Source organism: Rhinopithecus roxellana, chromosome 14, assembly GCF_007565055.1.
Source record: "Rhinopithecus roxellana isolate Shanxi Qingling chromosome 14, ASM756505v1, whole genome shotgun sequence".
Lineage (NCBI taxonomy): Eukaryota > Metazoa > Chordata > Mammalia > Primates > Cercopithecidae > Rhinopithecus > Rhinopithecus roxellana.
In genome coordinates this window covers 118112666-118131380 of record NC_044562.1, presented here as the reverse complement: position 1 = coordinate 118131380, position 18715 = coordinate 118112666, and the positions used below count along the sequence as shown (strand labels likewise).

At 38.2% G+C, this 18715-nt stretch overlaps 1 protein-coding gene across 25 annotated transcripts in view; it reads left to right on the top strand.

Moving 5' to 3' along the window:
* The first annotated feature begins 7319 nt into the window (after window positions 1–7319).
* The window catches only part of NEB (nebulin), a 232162-nt gene continuing 220766 nt past the window's right edge, over window positions 7320–18715 (top strand). For all 25 annotated transcript variants that reach the window (XM_030916035.1, XM_030916012.1, XM_030916034.1 and 22 more), the window contains exons 1-9: window positions 7320–7397; window positions 8001–8084; window positions 8613–8677; window positions 12449–12490; window positions 14186–14401; window positions 16547–16654; window positions 17142–17246; window positions 17732–17836; window positions 18604–18708. In XM_030916035.1, the coding sequence (XP_030771895.1) occupies window positions 8642–8677; window positions 12449–12490; window positions 14186–14401; window positions 16547–16654; window positions 17142–17246; window positions 17732–17836; window positions 18604–18708 (717 nt within the window). In that variant the 5' untranslated portion in view covers window positions 7320–7397; window positions 8001–8084; window positions 8613–8641. The remainder of the gene's footprint in view (window positions 7398–8000; window positions 8085–8612; window positions 8678–12448; window positions 12491–14185; window positions 14402–16546; window positions 16655–17141; window positions 17247–17731; window positions 17837–18603; window positions 18709–18715) is intronic.

The following is an 18715-nucleotide window of genomic DNA, read 5'->3' as shown; positions in this document are numbered from 1 at the left end:
TTGATACATAGGGAGAAGTAATATAATCACTATAATTACTTGTATAATTATAATACATTAACATTTTAAAATTAAAAATAATTTAAAATACAAAAATTAAGAAAATCAGTAAAGGCTAAGACTCTAGCTTTACCATTTCTTAGTGCGTGATCCATATTCTTATAGTCTCAAGATGGCTGCCCTGGCCCAGGCATTACATCTGTGTTCCAGGCATAGAAAAGGGAAGAATGGCAAAAGAAAACTCGTGCATGCCAGGTGAGTCTGACCCTGCTCATCAGTCAAAAAGAGCTTTCCCATTGGCCTCAGCACCAAGAATTGTACTTACATCTTACTGGCAAAACAGTGTCATAGGTTACCCCTAACTGTTAGGGAATCTGAGGAGTGTATTTTTAAAATGGGCATATTTCTGTGTCACCCTAAACTGTGGTTCTGTTAATAGACAAGAAGGGACGCACATAGAGTTGGCCCTTTGTATCTGTGGGTTCTATATCTGCGAACTCAACCAATCACAGATAGACCATTTTGGGGGAAAAAAACATTCTGAATGCATGGGGACTTTGGGGGGGGGGCATTATTCTCTAAACAATACAGTATAACAACTATTTAAATAGCATTTACATTGCATTAGGTATTGCAAGTATTCTAGAGATGATTGAAAGCATACAGAGGGATGTGCACAGGTTATATGCAAATGCTATGTCATTTTATATCAGAGACTTAAGCATCTATGAATTTTGATATCTGCTGGGGGTTTAGAACCAGCCTTCCATGGATATTGGAATTGTTCTGCCCAGTACCCACTGAGGGAGGGCTGTATATTGCTTAAGCAACTAATGATATCTGCTGCATGAAGGAAGCATCTGGAACAGAGCCTCATATATTGTACATAATAAATAATAGTTAAAAGAATGAATTAGACTTTTTATATTATAATGTATATAAACCTTTATTTCATATTATAATCTACATGAACCTTTATTGCTTGAAATTTTTACAATGAACATATATTACTTTTAAATTTATAGATTGAATGCATACTTATATTTGGAGTCCTGGAGCATTTTGCAGTTCCAGAAAGTAAGAAAATGCTTTCTCTCTCTCTCTCTCTCTCTCTCTCTCTCTCTCTCTCACACACACACACACACACACACACACACACACACATACACACACACACACAAACACCAATGGGGGGTATGTCAAAGGAATGCAGGAGCCATCTAAAAGAGCTGCCAATGGTTAAAGCTAGAACCATATGAGTAATAAAATAAAGAAGTATTAGATTGTAACACAAAGTATAAAATAAATATCCATTAGTCCTTACTGATATAAATAAATGATTAAATAAATAAATTGGGAAAAAGAGAAAAATTTCCCATGCTGAAGAATTTCAAATAATGTATATAGTTACTCCACCCTCAAGGAGGGGTGCACAACTCTCCAATCCTTAGGTTTTGGCTATGCATAGTGACTTCCTTCCAAAGAGTGTGGTATGAAGAGGGGTGGTGGGGAGAGTAATTTTACAGAGCAGAAACCTCCCAAACACCACAGCCAGTTGATGAACAAGGCCAACATCAACAATTGTAAGTAATGGGGATAGCAGGTACTCTTGATACGATGGGAAGAAAATGGCACTTCACCTCTGTGGTCTTCCTCCCAATGACTCATAACCCAAGTCTTTTCTATGAGGAAAGACATCAGACAAATTCCAATACTAGGCAACCTATAAAATACTTGGCCTGTACTCCTCAAAACTGACAAGGTCATCAAAAATAAAGTGTGAGAAATTGCCACATTTAAAGAGACATGACAACAATGTAAAGTGGTATCTGAGATGGAATCTTGGAACGGAGAAAGGGCATTAAATAAAAACTAAGGATCTCTAAATAAACTATGCCCTTTTAAAAATAATGATGTGTCAATATTGGCTCATTAATCATAACACATGTATCATACTAATGTAAAGTGTCAATGATGGGGAAACTGAGTGGAAGGTATGTGGGAACTTTCTGTACTGTCTCCTCAATTGTTTCTGTAAATCTAAAACTGTTCTAAAACATAAACTTTATTAAAAAGAAAAAATCCAAATTCTTGTGAATATTCTTGATCTCGTTTCTACTGATCAAAGGATAGATTAGTCATCTATTGCTGCATAACCAGTTGCCACAAACCTAGCAGTTTAAACAAGACATGTTCATTGTTTCACAGTTTCTCAGCATTAGGAGTTTCGGCTTGGCTTGTCTGGGTCCTTTTTAGGATCTCACAAGCCTGCAAAGAAGTTGTTGGTGAGGCTATGTTCTCATCTGCAGGCTGGACTGGGGAAAAAATCTACTTCCCAGATTACTCTGACTCTTGACAGGACCATTTCCTTGCAGCTGTATGACTGGAAGCCCAGCTTTTTACTCTCCTCTTCCCGAGGCTGTCCTTAGCTCCTAGAGGGCAACAGCAGTTCCTTGCCAGGTGGGCTTCCCCACCAAGGCCACTTGGCTTCATCAAGCCAGCAAGAAGTGTCTCTTGAGCAAGTTGGCTAGCAAGATGGAGTCTTATATGTTGCATGTAAATACAGGGGTGCCATCTCAACCAGTTTGCCAAATCCTACTGGTTAGCAGCAGGGCACAGGCCCCATCACAGTCAAGAGGAGGGGATTTCACCAAAGTATGATCACCAGGAGGCAGGGATTAGCATGGGGCCACATTACTGTCTTTTTGCCACAAGGCTTTATTCATCTAATTCACATCCATAATCATGAAGGGAACCGGAAGAATGGAGCCAGGTACTGCAGGCCACATCCAGCCCCAAAGCTCAGCAACAAATCCCAGGTCCCACACTCCAGCATCCAGTCCCATGCTCTCAGCTCAAAAGTCACCAGGAAGTCTTTGGATGAGCATCCGGTTCCAGTTCTGAAAGTCTAGGTCTAAGCATATACTATACTTTGGTGGAAAGTTTTTAAAAGTGTTGGGCACATGTCATCAGGACATCCTTAACCTTTGCAAAATAAACTTTCTAAATTGATTGAGACCTGTCTCAAATACTTTTGGGTTCATATCTTGTATGTATCCTTTCTCAGGAAACTACTGGAGGATATTTTCCATCAAAACAAGAAAGGTAAGCAAGAGAAAGACATGGGATCCAGGAAACCCAAGGTCTAATTCAGAAGAGATAAGAGGATAATTCCCAGAACAAAAGACAGTGGAGAGGGCTCAAGAGCTGAGCTGAGCTCCCCCTGCACAGGGAACTGATCCAGATGGAAGAAAAGACTCCCTGAGAGATCTAAGAAGAGGAAATGGGTGGAATTATAGAACACAACTTAATATCTTTGAAAACACCAAGAGCAGACTTAGCCAGAAAGTTTGAGGTGTTAGTGCTTAAAGTGCCTAGAATTGTTCTGCCCAATACCATCGCCACCTGCTACATGTGGCTGTTTGAGTTTAAGTCAAATAAAAAGTCTAAAAATTCAATTCTGCAGTCACACTAACCACATTTTGAATGTTCAATAGCCACATGGGGCTAGTGGCTACTGTACTGGACAGCGCTGGTATAGAACATTTCAACTATTGCAGAAAGCTCTCTCAGACACCACTTGTCTAGAAAAAAATTAAGCCAAGGAAGAAAATAAATGGAGAAAAATATCAACTTCCAGAAAAATAAGCCCTTGTAGAGGAAAAGAAAAATAATCATAATATATAGGGTTCAGCTGTGAATAGCCTTTTGCCAACCATAAAAATGTAAACATTGAGTTCTGAATTACATGTGTAGAACTTTATTGAGGTGCAGGAGGTGAGGCTTGTGGTTTACATGAAAGAGAATTAAAGCCTCATCTTCCTGGATGGGAGCTTAATCAATGATGCCTATGAATGAAAAATCAGGAAGGAGCAATGTAGACAGTTTGTTAAATGTGTAAAGGAATATAACGAAAGATTCAGCTAAATAAGTCAAAGTGATGTCTCCAGGGAGGGGAAAAAGGAATAGAGGAAACAGGAAGTGCTGATTTAGTAGCAAGTCTTACAAAACTTAAGCTTGATTCTTAAGCTATGTCCATATAGAAGTTAATTAAAATAATGAAATCAAAGAAATGACAACAAAAACTGTTACAATCCCATCTCCCTTATGTCTTTTTTGGTCCCCAGGCATGACACTTCTATATTTTCATATTTAGAGAAGCATTATCTGAAGGTTCCGATATTGGCACCTAACTGCCCTGCTTTCGTTTGTAGCCATTTGTACAAGCTTCTAGTCAAATGCCTGTGTACTCATAAATTCTTAGACTAACTATTGTCTGATTTCAGAAGCTTCGAGATATTTGGTATTTCAATTAAATACAGAAGAGTGAAGCCTCCAATATAATGTAAAAAATGATAATGATAGTAAAAATAATAATAGCTAACATTTACTGAACACTTACTATGTGCAAGGCATATAATAAGAACCTACCAGTAAATCAGGGTGTCAGTGTACTCTCGTTCCATAGAAGAGGTCATAGATAGGCCAGGAAAATAAAGCTGTTCTTTCCTCTCTAGAAGGCATCATTCCAGATTAGAATCTGCAGAATTTAGTAAGGAGGTGGCAGTGTTTTTCTCTAGTGTGACTAGGAGAGAAGTGTAAGCTGCTTGCTGATACACTCACCCCTGTGTAACCATGGTGGGAATGGTTTCCTGTGAGTCTCTTACTTCTGACATGAGTGAGTCTAAACAGCTTTCCTGTGAGTCTCTTACTTCTGACATGCTTTGCAAATTATTAGAGCAACCTGCATTGGGCCAATTTAGCAGGGGTTTGGGGGCTTTCTTTTAGGAGGAATTTATCCCAAGATATCTAAGCCAGGGTAATTTCATGTGAACTCACTCTTTCTCCACTCCCCCCCACCCAACTTTTTAGATGCACACTTCACTATGTATGGAGTTTGAGGTTCTGCTCATCTGTAGCACTTCTATTTACTCATATATAGTGGTTTCAAAAGTAATGTATAAAGAGTGTCTTAGTTCATTTGGTCTGCTATAACAGAAATCATATAAGCTGGGTGGCTTATAAACAGAAATATACTTCTCATAGTTCTAGAGGCTGGATGTCTAAGATCAGGGTGCTCGCATGGTTGGGTTCTAGGTAGGACGTTCTTTCAGGTTGTGGCTGGCCATCTTGCCCCTGTAACTTCACATGGCAGAGAGAGCACCAGGCAGCTCTCTGGGGCCTCTTTCATAAGTGTACTAATCCCATTCGTGAGGGATCCACCCTTATGACCCTATCACTTTCCACACATTGGAGGGTAGGATTTCAACATATAAATTTTAGGGGGACACATTCAGCCCACATAGTAAAGATTTTTCAAGACTAATAATCCCTAAGGATATCAAGATGTGTATACACAGGAACCCTCATTCTGTGTTAGTGAAACATAAAATAGTGTAAGGATTTTGACCGACAACTTGACAATGTATATCAATTTTCAAAATGTGCATATATATTCTGCCTTAGTAATTCTACTTCTAGAAATTTACCTTACAGATACATTTCATATAAGTATACAAAGGTAATGCACAGGGATGCTTACTGTGTGTTTTGTTTTGCATTGTTTTGCTTTATTTTGTAATAGCAAAAACCTCGAAACAACCTAGCTGTCCATTAATAAAGTAATGATGAAACGATTATACTCTATCCAATCAATAGAATTATTTGTGGAAATTAGAGTAGGATATGTTTATGTGATGTTTCATAAAAGATGTCTATTGCATATTAAGTATATTGATTTATGTCAATATCTATATTGAAAATATCTGCAACTTAAAAATGACTACTTTAAGAAGGTCAGTGCTCATTTTTTACTTTATATGATTTTGTACTCTATGTTTTTAAAATATGAGCCTGTATTATTTTTTAATTCAACAACATGTTTTAAAGCATGTAATGACTAGTAAGTCACAATTCTAGTTTGCAGCTACCAAGTGAGTGATCTCATATTACATAAATATCCTTTGGTCATAAGACCTGTGAGAACATACAAGATGAACAGGTATAATCAGTTAAGATGACAACATTAAGTTAGATTTTATTTACTACATGTGAATCAGGGAGGGGGAAGAGGTACATATATTTGAAATATGAGATTACTTTCTCAAAGTCCTGGTCTCAGACATCTGCCTGCCTCGGCCTCCTAAAGTGTTGTAATTACAGGTGTGAGCCACCACACCCAGCGAGATTACTTGCTGATGTTCAACTTAAAAAAGAAAAAAGATTGCAATATGTTTGGTCTCAAATGCATATCAAGATATAGGTGACTCACAGGGTTTTGTCTCAACACAGGAGCAACCCAGAGAAAAAGCAGTTCTCTGCCATATAAGAGCCTGTGTTTTCTGTTGCTATGTGTAAGGACATACAGACAGACAGAATAAGATTTTAAATTAGAAAAAAGCCTTCAGGAGCAAAGAAAGTGCAAGAGAGACATTAGGCAAGTTTTAAGAAAATTGTTAGGTAATTTTTATGAAGGAAATGTCTTACATTCGGATTTGCCAAACAGGGCATTATTTTCTCCTGATAAGTTACTGATTTCCATTTTATCTGCTCTTGCTGTTCAGAAATTGAGCCTGTCTGTGTCCACATTCACAGGTTGCTTCTAGGAGCCAGGAGTCATCTGAGTTAACAGAAAAATCACTAACTCGGTTACATACGACAGAGGTTCTGTATTCCTAGCAGCTTGCCTTATCTAAGGAGGGAGAAGGTGCCAAACAGGATTTGGGTAAACCCTCCTGGTTTAGTAACAGAAAAATGATGGGGTCTAATCTTTCCAATTACACCCTATGGATATCTTATCTAGTGCCATCGTCAAATATTTTCACCTTTAACTTCACTCATCACATTTTTAAAAATTGCTTTTGCCAACTTGATGTTTACTGGGTCTTATTCCTTAGTTTCTTTCACACTAACACCAGTAACTTACCTGTACTCACCTGGTGAACCTTACCAGGGTGAGTACATTTACTACCATGACTGGACAAAAGACGTGAAGAAAACAGTCACGGAAGGGTCAAAGCCTCTCAAAGTCATGCTTATTTTCTACTAAATTCTTTTGCATGATTATGACGTCGAAAGGGGTCTCAGTAAATGGGAAATTCAACCTAAAATTGAACTGCATAGGCGGGAAGTTAGGTAAAATTTGATTCCATTTGAATAGTTCTAAGCAAGCAATTTGTTACCCTTTATCCTTTAGTGGAATTGATGAACAGGTGGTTTTCAGAAGATCACTTGGTAAATTTAGCTTCTGAAATTTGAGCGACTCAGGATCTGATTGGTTGCTCTTGCCACATGATAATTCGGAGCCCAGGCATCACGCTGGCTTTTGCCTGGGGTTCTCAGGAGGGGAGAGTTGGGAGAGGCTTTGCTGCTGAGGAAATTTATTTGGTAGATTGAAGGTAAGGCCAGTTTATGACTTTTTCTGTAATACTCTTTCAGGAGATGTTCCACAACTTCCCTTGAAGTATTTTTCAAAGGCTTGGGCCATAACTGAGGAAATTAGTGGTAGAAATATGGCTAGGAGAGTCTAACCCCATTGCCCTACTAAGGCCCTACTAATATCTGCTATGTACAGTGTGCGATTAGAGTCAAGTCCTTTGCTAACCAATTTGTTGCTCGACTGAATCGGCTCTCTTGTCTAACATTTTTTTGCCTTTGATATTTTTTCCCTAAATATATTAGTATGAAAAAGAAGATACATTGCTCTACGTTCCTATATTTATCCTGTTCTACTGGGCTTCATTTGCCCGAGGAGTGGCAGTTTCGCTAGCTTAACAAAACCAGCCACTGCAGGGTATTGGTTTACATGGCAAACATCTTTGGATGAAGGGACAGCTGTTCTGACTCATCATCCACTTCATATCAAGAGTCTCACTCTCTGGCAACAAACTGTAGAGGCCTTGAGAGATCCTTTTGCTATTTTCTATATTAGAAGCTTAGGCTAAGGACTGACAATCCTATATGTACTTCAGTCAATGCTTTACAACTTTGTTATTTTTCAGGTTTGAACGAGAGCTACAGAAACTAAAGAAAAAGTCTGTATAAGCCGATGGTGTTCGGGAAGAAGATAACTCCATTGCCTTGAGGTTTCTTTTTTTCTTTTAAAATTTATTGACAGATGTATTTTTATGGGTTCCAATTTGAAGCCTAAGATATACAGCAAACAGTGGATCAGGGCGGTATAGAAAACTAAGTCAGCCCTCTTAGAATTTTGGTGCTGGGGAAAAATTTCAGCTTCTTCTGAAACCCAAGCTGGCCTTCTTTCGCTAAATTTTTTGCTGGAAAATGTCTTTTCTCTAAGTGTTTGGAAGTTTAAATTCTCTGTTCCCTGAATCCAAACTCTCTCACTTCCTTACCTCAATTTCCTTTTACAATTTTAACTAAACTGATTATGTAGAAGTAGCAATTCCCAACACTGAAGGAATAAAAAGAAAGAAATTTGAAGCTTCTGCTGTTTATACTTGTATTTTAAATGTCTTCTCTCCTTTAGCCTGCAACAATATATGAATTTGTACAACAGTTTAGCTTCAAATTCTATTTTTATGATGTCATAAGATAATTTACGTGCTGGGAATAGACTCTAATATGTTTTCATTTGTGTGGAATATGAAAAGTTTGTAGGTGCTACTACTACTCTGGAAAAATGGCAGATGACGAAGAATATGAGGAGGTGGTGGAGGTAAGATTTAAAAAAAAACACTGACAGCAAACTATTTTATGTAGTGACAGTCAAAGCCACGCAGGTGAATTAATCATTCGAAAAATACATTGTCTATTATAACCTCACAAAGAGTCCTCATTTAAAGCATAAGAAAGGAATATTTTATGTTCAGTTTCACTATAATTACGTGGGATTTCGAATTGAAAGGAAGTATCACTGTTTCCCACTTTTGCTTTTCTTTAAGCTCTCAAAAACCAAGTTGGAGTAAAGGCAGGTTTTAATTCGTCTTCTAAAACTACTTTCTTCCCCAGTTCCCAACCCCGATGTTCAAAGGGACAGAGATGAAGAGAAAGTTCTGAAAACGGAACTCTGTCTCTTAGTGTCTGCATAGCAATAGAGGAAAAGATCTACTCCTTATTCTTTGCTTCAACTAGCTAATCATCTCTAGGGAAACATGGTTTAGATATTCAGAATAATCATATGTATGAAATTATATGCATATGTGAGACTTATACATAATACATACACATGTGCACACACACACACACACGCAAATATGAAGTATGAAACAGTGATAGTTGGAGCCACACCTTCCCACCAACTTCATTATACTTACCTAAGTGAACAAGACTAGCTTTTGCTTTTGAATTTTGAATAAGAACAAAGACTATAGTGGGTATCTTGAAAATTTTCCTTCCAATTATTGGTGGACATCTAACACATTTTACAAAGCTGTTAATAATTTATTTTGGCCGGGCGTGGTGGCTCAAGCCTGTAATCCCAGCACTTTGGGAGGCCGAGACGGGTGGATCACGAGGTCAGGAGGTCGAGACCATCCTGGCTAACACGGTGAAACCCCGTCTCTACTAAAAAAAATACAAAAATCTAGCCGGGCGAGGTGGCGGGCGCCTGTAGTCCCAGCTACTCGGGAGGCTGAGGCAGGAGAATGGCGTAAACTCGGGAGGCGGAGCTTGCAGTGAGCTGAGATCCGGCCACTGCACTCCAGCCTGGGCGACAGAGCGAGACTCCGTCTCAAAAAAAAAAAAAAAAAAAAAAAAAAAAAAAAATTTATTTTATATTTATTTTATATCCTTTTGTTTTTATCATCTTACAGTTTTTCCTCACCGGCTATTGCCTTTAGCTTCACATTCTAGAAATAAAATCTAAAGGCTTGGAACTATAATGCACATAAATACAGTGCCATGAATCTGAATGTGCTTAGTAATTACCAATTAATGATGATGATATAAACACATTATAATCTCCAAATGCCTAAGGCACTTGGAGGCAGTTTTGAAAATCGGTGCTTTTTAATAAGACTGAAATTAACTGTAAGGGCTACCCAGAACCAAATTTTAGGTGGCAGTACCAAAATTAGTCTTTGGAAAATTATTTTAGTGACCAGTCTATATTTAGATGAAGAAAATTTTATTTATTCTACAAATAAAATTACTTTTATTACTGAAGGACATGAGGGAAAAAATAGAATGAATCTCATGCAATGTAACATTCAACCTCTCTGGCTTAAATGCTGATAACCACATCTTTCATGCTGATATCATCACTAGTGTGCATTTTACTTATGTACCTAAGGGTCAGAAATATCATTATCAAACACTAATATAATTATTAATTAAATTGTCTTCCCTATGATAATAATGCCAGTAACAGTTTTTACTCTCCAACTTAAATATTCCTTGTCTTTCTTAAAATAATTGTGTACCTTTGCTACTGGAAATTGTCCTTAGTGCTAGACTTGATTGATTCAACTAGATGTCATAAAAAAGGAGGGGGCTATTTTTAGACATTTCATCCCTACCATTTTGTTCCCATTACAGCTTCTGGGTCTAACCAGCAGGTGATAAATGAATAGACTGCCTGCCAGAAAGTATTGAACTGAGATCTCTTTGACCTCAAAAAAGGTTATGAGCATAGGAGGGTGGAGAATTCGAAAAAATGGCCAGGGAAGATTTTAGAAAACAGAGAGGAACTAGCTTTAAAAATATGCAGAAAACAGAGAAGAACTGGCTTTAAAAATATATCTCCTTGGGATCTTGGACATTGAAATAAAGTTTTACTGTTCTCTCTACTCCAACTTAAACTTGGAAAGAAAGAGAAAGAAGCAAGGATGTACTATCTAATTAGTGGTACAGCTCTAAAAAAAGAGCGCGATTTGGCATACAAGTTAACGCCAACAATTTAAATAATGTTGCCTCTTTTATAAGCGTATTTCTAAGATGGATTTACCAATGGTGAGAGCCCAGCAAAGGTAAAATTGAATGGTTTCCAAGGAGCTGCTTTTAAACTTGGATGCTGAGAAAATCCAAAATAGTTGTGAATCTTCCATTTTATTTTAATATTTCTTCTGAAGCCACTGATGTTTTGTGCGACTGGAGGAATGACTCTATGTGGCGTCAGCATCAAACAATATTTTCTAGAGTGTCCAAACGATATTTCTCATGTGCTGAAAGTCACAACTGTAAAGAAGCAAATTTCAGTGCTGTCAGTGCTTGTGATTTTTGTTGCTATGTGTAACGACATACAGGCAGAATTAGATTTTAAATTAAAACAATAGCTCAAGAGTAAAGAAAGCACAAGAATGAGGAACATTAGGCAAGTTTTAGACAATTGTTAATGCAGGTGAAATAGCGCAGGCGGCCTATTGACAATGGTTAAGTAATCTGATGACACTTCACTGAACCAAGAATACAGGTCATTGAGGGAAATTTTGCATCTTAATGTTTTCCCTTCCCTTGAGTGCTGTATGTTTTGGTGTCAAAGATAAGAAAAATGAAGCATAAAGTGTTATATATCCATTTTTTTTTTTACTAAGAAATGAGCCAAGTGTTTCATCTTTATCCCTTTCCTCACGTGCTTGGCCTAAACGAGCCTCTCCTTCTGTTCACCCTACAGAGCAGGGTGAAGCCAAGGACAGGATTCCTCTCTCCTTACACATCTGAAACCAAATGTCAGCCAGTTCCTTTCTGCATCTATTTATTGCTGGTGATGTCAGAAGTAGAACAAAAGTAGACTCAGTTTTAGATCCAGGCTGCAGATCCGTCATGCAGGCCATGATGACCTCAGAGCCACTATGGTAAATTGCAGCCTACCTTTTCCTTCATCACTTCGTGGTGAGGAATCTTCTCATTTTCCCCTTCATTCCTTAGCGTTTACCAATTTTCATATTAGCACCACTCTGTTTAGGACAATCACACTATTGAAGGGGACTCATGCATCACTCCAGAAGAAACTTATTACTTACTGATCAGGAGGGTATAGGAATAATCGAGATGTGGATATACTTTGGGATCTTATTATTTCCATGATGCAATCCATTTAAAAATGTATTCACACTCGAGTTTCTGTTTTAGTTTACTGTTAGTTTGCAAACAGTGAGTTTTATCGTAGTTCCTCTCTGCCCAACCCACACACTCAGAATCTTCTTATTGTATTCTCTTCTCAGCAAATTCTATCTTGACGACCATAAAAACAAATTTCCATGTCCCAGTAAAGTAAAATAGCTTCTCTTGATTAAAAAACAGCCTCATACACTTTTCTCAGCCCTCTGCATCTCTTTGTCCATTTGGATGGCATTCACTTTAGCTTTCCTGAAGTATTACAAAGTGAAGATGGGTTCCAAAATATGAACAGGCTCCTTCACCTACCCCTTTCCCACAGACATTCCAAATCAACCGAGCTAGTGCAGTCACCTAAGTGGTTCAGTTGAGGTACAGGAAAGGTGGTTTCTGCTTTGGTTCTCTTGCCAATGCCTTTGTACTCTATTTACAGTACTACACAGAAGAAGTGGTTTATGAAGAGGTGCCGGGAGAGGTAAGGCCCAGCCCACAGCTGCATAAACTGCATTCTCATTAAAGCAAGAAGAGCTTTCTCCTTTCTCATACTCCCAGGGCCACAAAGATGGCAAAAGGGATTATCTGACAGAGGATCACTCACCTACCTGTGCCCAGAAGCTGGTGTGAAAGCGCAAACATTACCTGTTTGATGGATTATTTCACCTTTTTTTCCTATTCAACAAGCCCAAGATGGCAGAGGGTGGTTCTCCCTATTGCTCCTGTGGGATTTTTTTGTGTAGGTGATGCTAATTATAATAATGTCAGTGGCTATCACCATTCTCCAACAGCGGCAGGAGGGATGGCCTTGGCTTTGTGATTGGCATAGGGACAAGCAGTTTTATTGTGTAGAGTTGTAACTTGTAGGTCACCATCTCTGCCACCAGGGATGGTGCCTCCAAGGCTTCGTCCCTGATGATGCATTGAAATGCTACTCAGATTTTAGCACGTTAGGAATTCTAAATAAGCTATTACCATAAATATTCCAAGTTCAAGCTCTTTTTTTTTTTCAAGGTGAAATACCTTTCTCACGCTTTATTTTCTGCATGCAGCTGTTTCTCTTTGAGCATGACAAACAGTGATATGGATGGTTAATCCTGAAGCTTGTTCAGAGAACCTGTGACTGCATAAAAACTAACATCTGTAGATGCTGTAATCTGGTTAGTTTCTCACAGTCAACTATGCCTTAGTAATCATGGGCAGAAAACAGAAAACAACCTATTAGCAATGATGTGGCAACACTAGAGGGGTTTTTTATAAATGTACAATTTCCTCACTAGGTTCTCTTTTCATAATTGATGCTAGAATTCTTTGGTACAGATGATATTAGCTGTGAAGGGAAGGATACTGTGAAATGGATTGAAGACTTGGCTGCTTATCTTTTTTTCTTACATGCATTATTTTTAACCTTGGACTAGACCCAAACTTGGGGTCTTAGTATCTTCCACTATAGCCTGCTGTAGGAAATAGTAATTTCTCACCTACTGCATGGATAGGACTGTTGTGAGGATAATTAGCCCATTGTGTTGTCATCATTATTCTTGTCCACCTAAGCATTTATTAGTGTAAATGGCACTCCAGTTCACATTAATTAACTGACTAAGCCAAGGGAATGAAAATCTCTTATAATATTGATGCGATTCATTTTTTTTAAAGTTCATTATTCTTTGTCTCCGATCTACAGTGGAGAATGCCTAAATCCCTGTGGAACAAATGACCAATTTTCCCTTAGTCACTTACAAGTTAATATTAAAGTCGATAATTTGAGCTTTGTTTGATTATCTTAACCTTTTGTTCCCCAACCTCGTTTGCTTTTACTTTACCCAGACAACTTAAGATTTTCAACTGTTTAAAAAAAAAAAAAAGTTTATTGCTGATTTTTCCCCCTACTTTGAAGTATTCGAGTGTCTTTCTGCAAATGCAAACTTAAGGCAATATTGCAAAGTAATAAGGAATAAACTTTTTATTCCACACAATCCCGACAATCAGCATTCAGATTTATTAACATAATGTGCCTTCATATGGCTATAGTGTGCCGTTTCCTGCTTTGGCTTACCTTAGATATGGAGAAGTAACACCAGGCATGTAAATCTGATTTGGAGTTAAAATAATATATACTGAGATCACAGTAGCACAGTTTTTACTTTCACAACAATGTTGAATATCAAATTTTCAGACAATAACAGAAATTTATGAGACTACAACGACAAGGACGTCTGACTATGAGCAATCGGAAACTTCCAAACCAGCTCTGGCACAGCCAGCACTGGCACAGCCAGCACCAGCAAAGCCGGTGGAGAGGAGGAAGGTCATCCGGAAGAAAGTGGATCCTTCAAAGTTCATGACCCCCTACATTGCACACAGTCAGAAAATGCAGGATCTTTTTAGCCCAGTAAGTTTCAAACAACTTCTGTTAACCTAGTTTGATTATTAAGAAATTACTGATCTCAACCCACTCTGTTTTGGATGCTGGCTGGATTTTATTTCTCAAACTTGTATGAAACAAAAACTTATTTTGCAAAATATAGGCTCTTGTGACTGTTGAATTTTCCTTTTATGTAGTTCATTTATACCATTGCAGCATAAGAAAGCATTCTTATTGAAATCATTCCTGCAAAATAAGCATAAGGCCAATCATAAAGCATTTATTGGTATTTAATCAGTATTAATTAGCCAATCTAGAATAATGAAATCATAAATACAGATTTAATGTAGGCCAGTTCATGGAAGCTACATAACATATTTAAACAATGTCAGCAGAAGAGCTTCTTAGTAGACTAGCTAACAGCATATAAAAAGGTATATATTAAAGAGGTATAAAGTGAAGAAGAACATTTATTTTAAAAATCCAAGATCAGACTAAGAGCTCATTTGAAATTGAGGCTCTGAATGTTTGGCTCTACTTTAGAACAGTGGTTATTAACCATGGCTGCACACTGGAACCCCCTGGGAGTTTTAAAACTAACAATGCTCAGGCCATTCTAGTTTAATTGGTTCAGAGTTGGGCCTGTGCACAAAGATTTTTTTTTTTTTTTTTTTTCTTTGAGAAACAGAATCTTTCTCTGTAGCCCAGCCTGGATCAAGCAGTAGCTTGATCATAGCTCACTTCAGCCCCAGACCCCTGGGCTGAAGCAATTCCTCCTATCTCAGCCTCCCTAGTAGCTAGGACTACAGGTGCATGCCACCATGTCTGGCTAATTAGAAAAAAAAAATTTTTTGTAGGATCTCCTAATTTTTTTTTTCATAGAGGCAGGGTCTTGCTATGTTGTCCAGGGTGGTCGTAAACTCCTAGCCACAGATGATCCTCTCACCTTGGCCCCACAAAACTTTAGAATTATAGGCATGAGCCACCATGCCCAACCCTGTACAAAAGGATTTTTAAAAGCTGCCCAGATGATTCTAATGTGCGCCCAGGTTGAGAATCACTGCTCTCAATGATCCCTGATCTTTAAATTCCCATATACAGTTCTGTAAGTTACACTGACTGACAGCAGATTCAGACACATTTCAATGGGTTTAATTTGTTGATTGTCTATGATGGGCTGAGGTCTCACTGGGTAGCTTGATTGAATGTCCTCTGAAGGCTTAAAAAAATGAAATATAGCTTAAGAGAACATTGGAGTATATAAGACTAAAGTTTATGTCAAAAACATCCTATTGAGGTTAAGCAATACATATTCACTTTTGGTTAAATGATAGCAGCTCACTATTTGGTAAATTCCTAGTTTAAAGCCTTGAATAATCTAAGACAGGTTTCTAGAAATGAGATTTTCTTACCTTCTTTAGTGCTGCAGTATTCAGCAAAGATAGAATTTTTTGTCAATATATTGCCATAAATTTTTATTAATTCAGATCCTATGAACCTAGAATTTCTGATGTTCTGAACGCACTGTCAGCAAAGGTCTGTAATAGTTTTTAAGTGGTTAGTAACCAAATCAATAGTATAATTTAGATTGTTGACTACTCCACTCAAGAGTACTCCCAAAACATTTATAATGGTAAATTGTGCACATTATCATTAAAGCAAGAATTCATTGTGTATTCAGCAGAAATAATAAAATCACATTCCTAAATTTACAGAATATAATTCAGACCTGCCATTAATTCAGCTGGTGTCTCAGCTATCGTAACTACTGAAGTTTAGCTGCAACTTCTGAATTGAATATTTTTGCATTGTATTAGTAATCAAATCTTTTCAGAATTAACTCAACTTCTATATTTATTTTCTAAAATAATTGAGGTTTAGGCTTTTTATACATGCATTCAGACAAAAAGGATTGAAAGAATCATTTTAGGGTATTTCCAAGACAATAGTCTATAATAAATTTGTATTGTCTCCAAGATCCAACCATGTTTAGGAGAAGCAATTATCAAATCTATTTTAGTTTTTGCTGAGAGTCAGGGTAGGGGACAAAAAGAAAGCTATTACAATTGATAATTGTTATAACTTGAAGGATTTTTTTAATCAGATGGGGTGAGTATGTTGCTTGAAATTCTCGCTGCTATCTTGTTAGCTAATATCTGATATCCTTTTCAGAATAAATACAAGGAGAAATTTGAGAAAACAAAAGGACAGCCATACGCCAGTACAACAGATACCCCAGAACTTCGCAGAATCAAAAAAGTACAAGATCAACTCAGTGAGGTGGGCTCTATTGCTGAAATAAAGGATAGGGACATTTCAAAATACACCTACTGCTGGGAATTGTGGGTTCTAAATATGTGCTGTGAGAAAAAGGAGTTGAATTACCATGAGCTAGTTCACAAATCTAGAAAAGCATGAACCATAGATCATGTTGCTGTAAATGTGAACCCAAAGAAACTTCTAAAAGCTTGGTTTAGCAACTTAGCTTAACAGGAGACTATAAGATGGAAGCTCCAACTCACTGTGGTTCTCCACACTGTAGCACAGTAAGGCCAAGAAGCAGCAGGCTGGAGATCCAGCCAGGAAAGCAGACAATCTGTAAGTGCAGGTGCTCCTTTGAAGATCACAGTTTTCCAGCTGAAATGCAGAAACTATGCTTTGTGATGCAGACCTAGAGTCATTGGGGTAATGCTCTGTGGTTATAAGAAATTCCTTAATATACTCACATGTTCATGACTGTCATGAACTCTGTGCATTATTTGAGCAGGTTAAGTATCGAATGGATGGTGATGTTGCTAAGACTATCTGTCACGTAGACGAAAAAGCAAAGGATATTGAACATGCAAAAAAAGTGTCGCAGCAAGTCAGTAAGGTAAGCCAATGATATGGATGGCTGGGGTACTCAGTAGCATGTGCATCACCTCTGCATTGTCTTAGAGGAGAAAATTGAACAGACCTGATCCTGCTCACCAGCCTCATGGGCAGTGTGAATTCAATACCTGTATTCATTAAGAAGGCTACACAGATGAGTGGCCTGTAGAACCTATGGGTGGATGGAAGAGTCCCCCTGCCCAAAGAGGCAGCTGTGACTCGGCTCCAGGCTGTTGCTGCATGGAGTCCCAGTGTCACCAAAGAAGCTGAAGAGCTAAATTTTTAATTGAAAGGAATTAGCATTTTCAACCAAAACCTGACTATGGTAGGAAAAGTAGTATAGGACGTTGGCATGGTCAATGTTTTCCTAGTAACACGATGGCAGCCTTTGAGCAAGGACGCCTTCAGGAGTCTCCCTTTGTTGTTTAAATCCTCATGCCTTTGGGTGAGACCTCAAGCCACAGGTCCTCTGCTCCTTCTGTCTAGGTTTTATACAAGCAGAACTGGGAAGACACCAAGGATAAGTACCTGCTTCCTCCTGATGCCCCTGAACTTGTCCAGGCCGTTAAGAACACTGCCATGTTCAGCAAGGTAAGGGCCTGCTCCATCCCTACTTCTATCTTCCTATGTCATCCCATCATATACTTCATGTAATACTTGGTGAACTCTTGATCATCTGGAATACAATTTCCCCATCTATTTATGAGTAGCCTTGAGACATATGAGACTGCAGGGGTAGGGCTTGGCAAAAAGGAACTGAGAGAAAAGATCCTAGGCAGAGTGGGGAGAGGGTCATTTGGGAACCTGAGCAACCTGGGGGCAGAGGGAAGTGTCTGTGGAAAATAAAGGTCCTGTGGAGAACCAGCTGAGAGAGCCACAAAGTAATATCTCAAAATTGTCTTTAGACCCTGTGCTATACTTTAGATGTCCCTGGCTATTAACTCTAATTAGAGGTTTATTTTGTGACCCAACTTGCAAGTGTCCTATATTGCCCTGAAGTACGTGAAGTGCTTCCTGGCTCCTTACATTGTGTTAGCACTTGTAAGTGCTGTTGATAAACAATGACAAATAATGTCAAAACAACAACAACAAGGCAGGTAGAGTTACAGAGAAGAGATGAAACAAAATCAGACACATCTGTCCCTCTGAAAATAAGAAAAAACAGGGCATGCTGTCAGTAAAAATGACTTGGGTTGAATGGAAAGGGGGAAGTTATCTGTGAATTTCATTTACCTTTGCTCTCACTTCGTCCTTGGTTCTTTATGTCATTGATGGATGAATTCAAAACTGCATTTTGTGTAAATGTGACCCTACTTCCTCCTAACTTTTCTTTTTCTTTTTTTTTTTTTTTGATTTAGAAACTGTACACTGAAGACTGGGAAGCAGACAAAAGTTTGTTTTACCCCTACAATGACAGCCCAGAACTGAGGAGAGTTGCCCAGGCCCAGAAAGCTCTCAGTGATGTAAGTG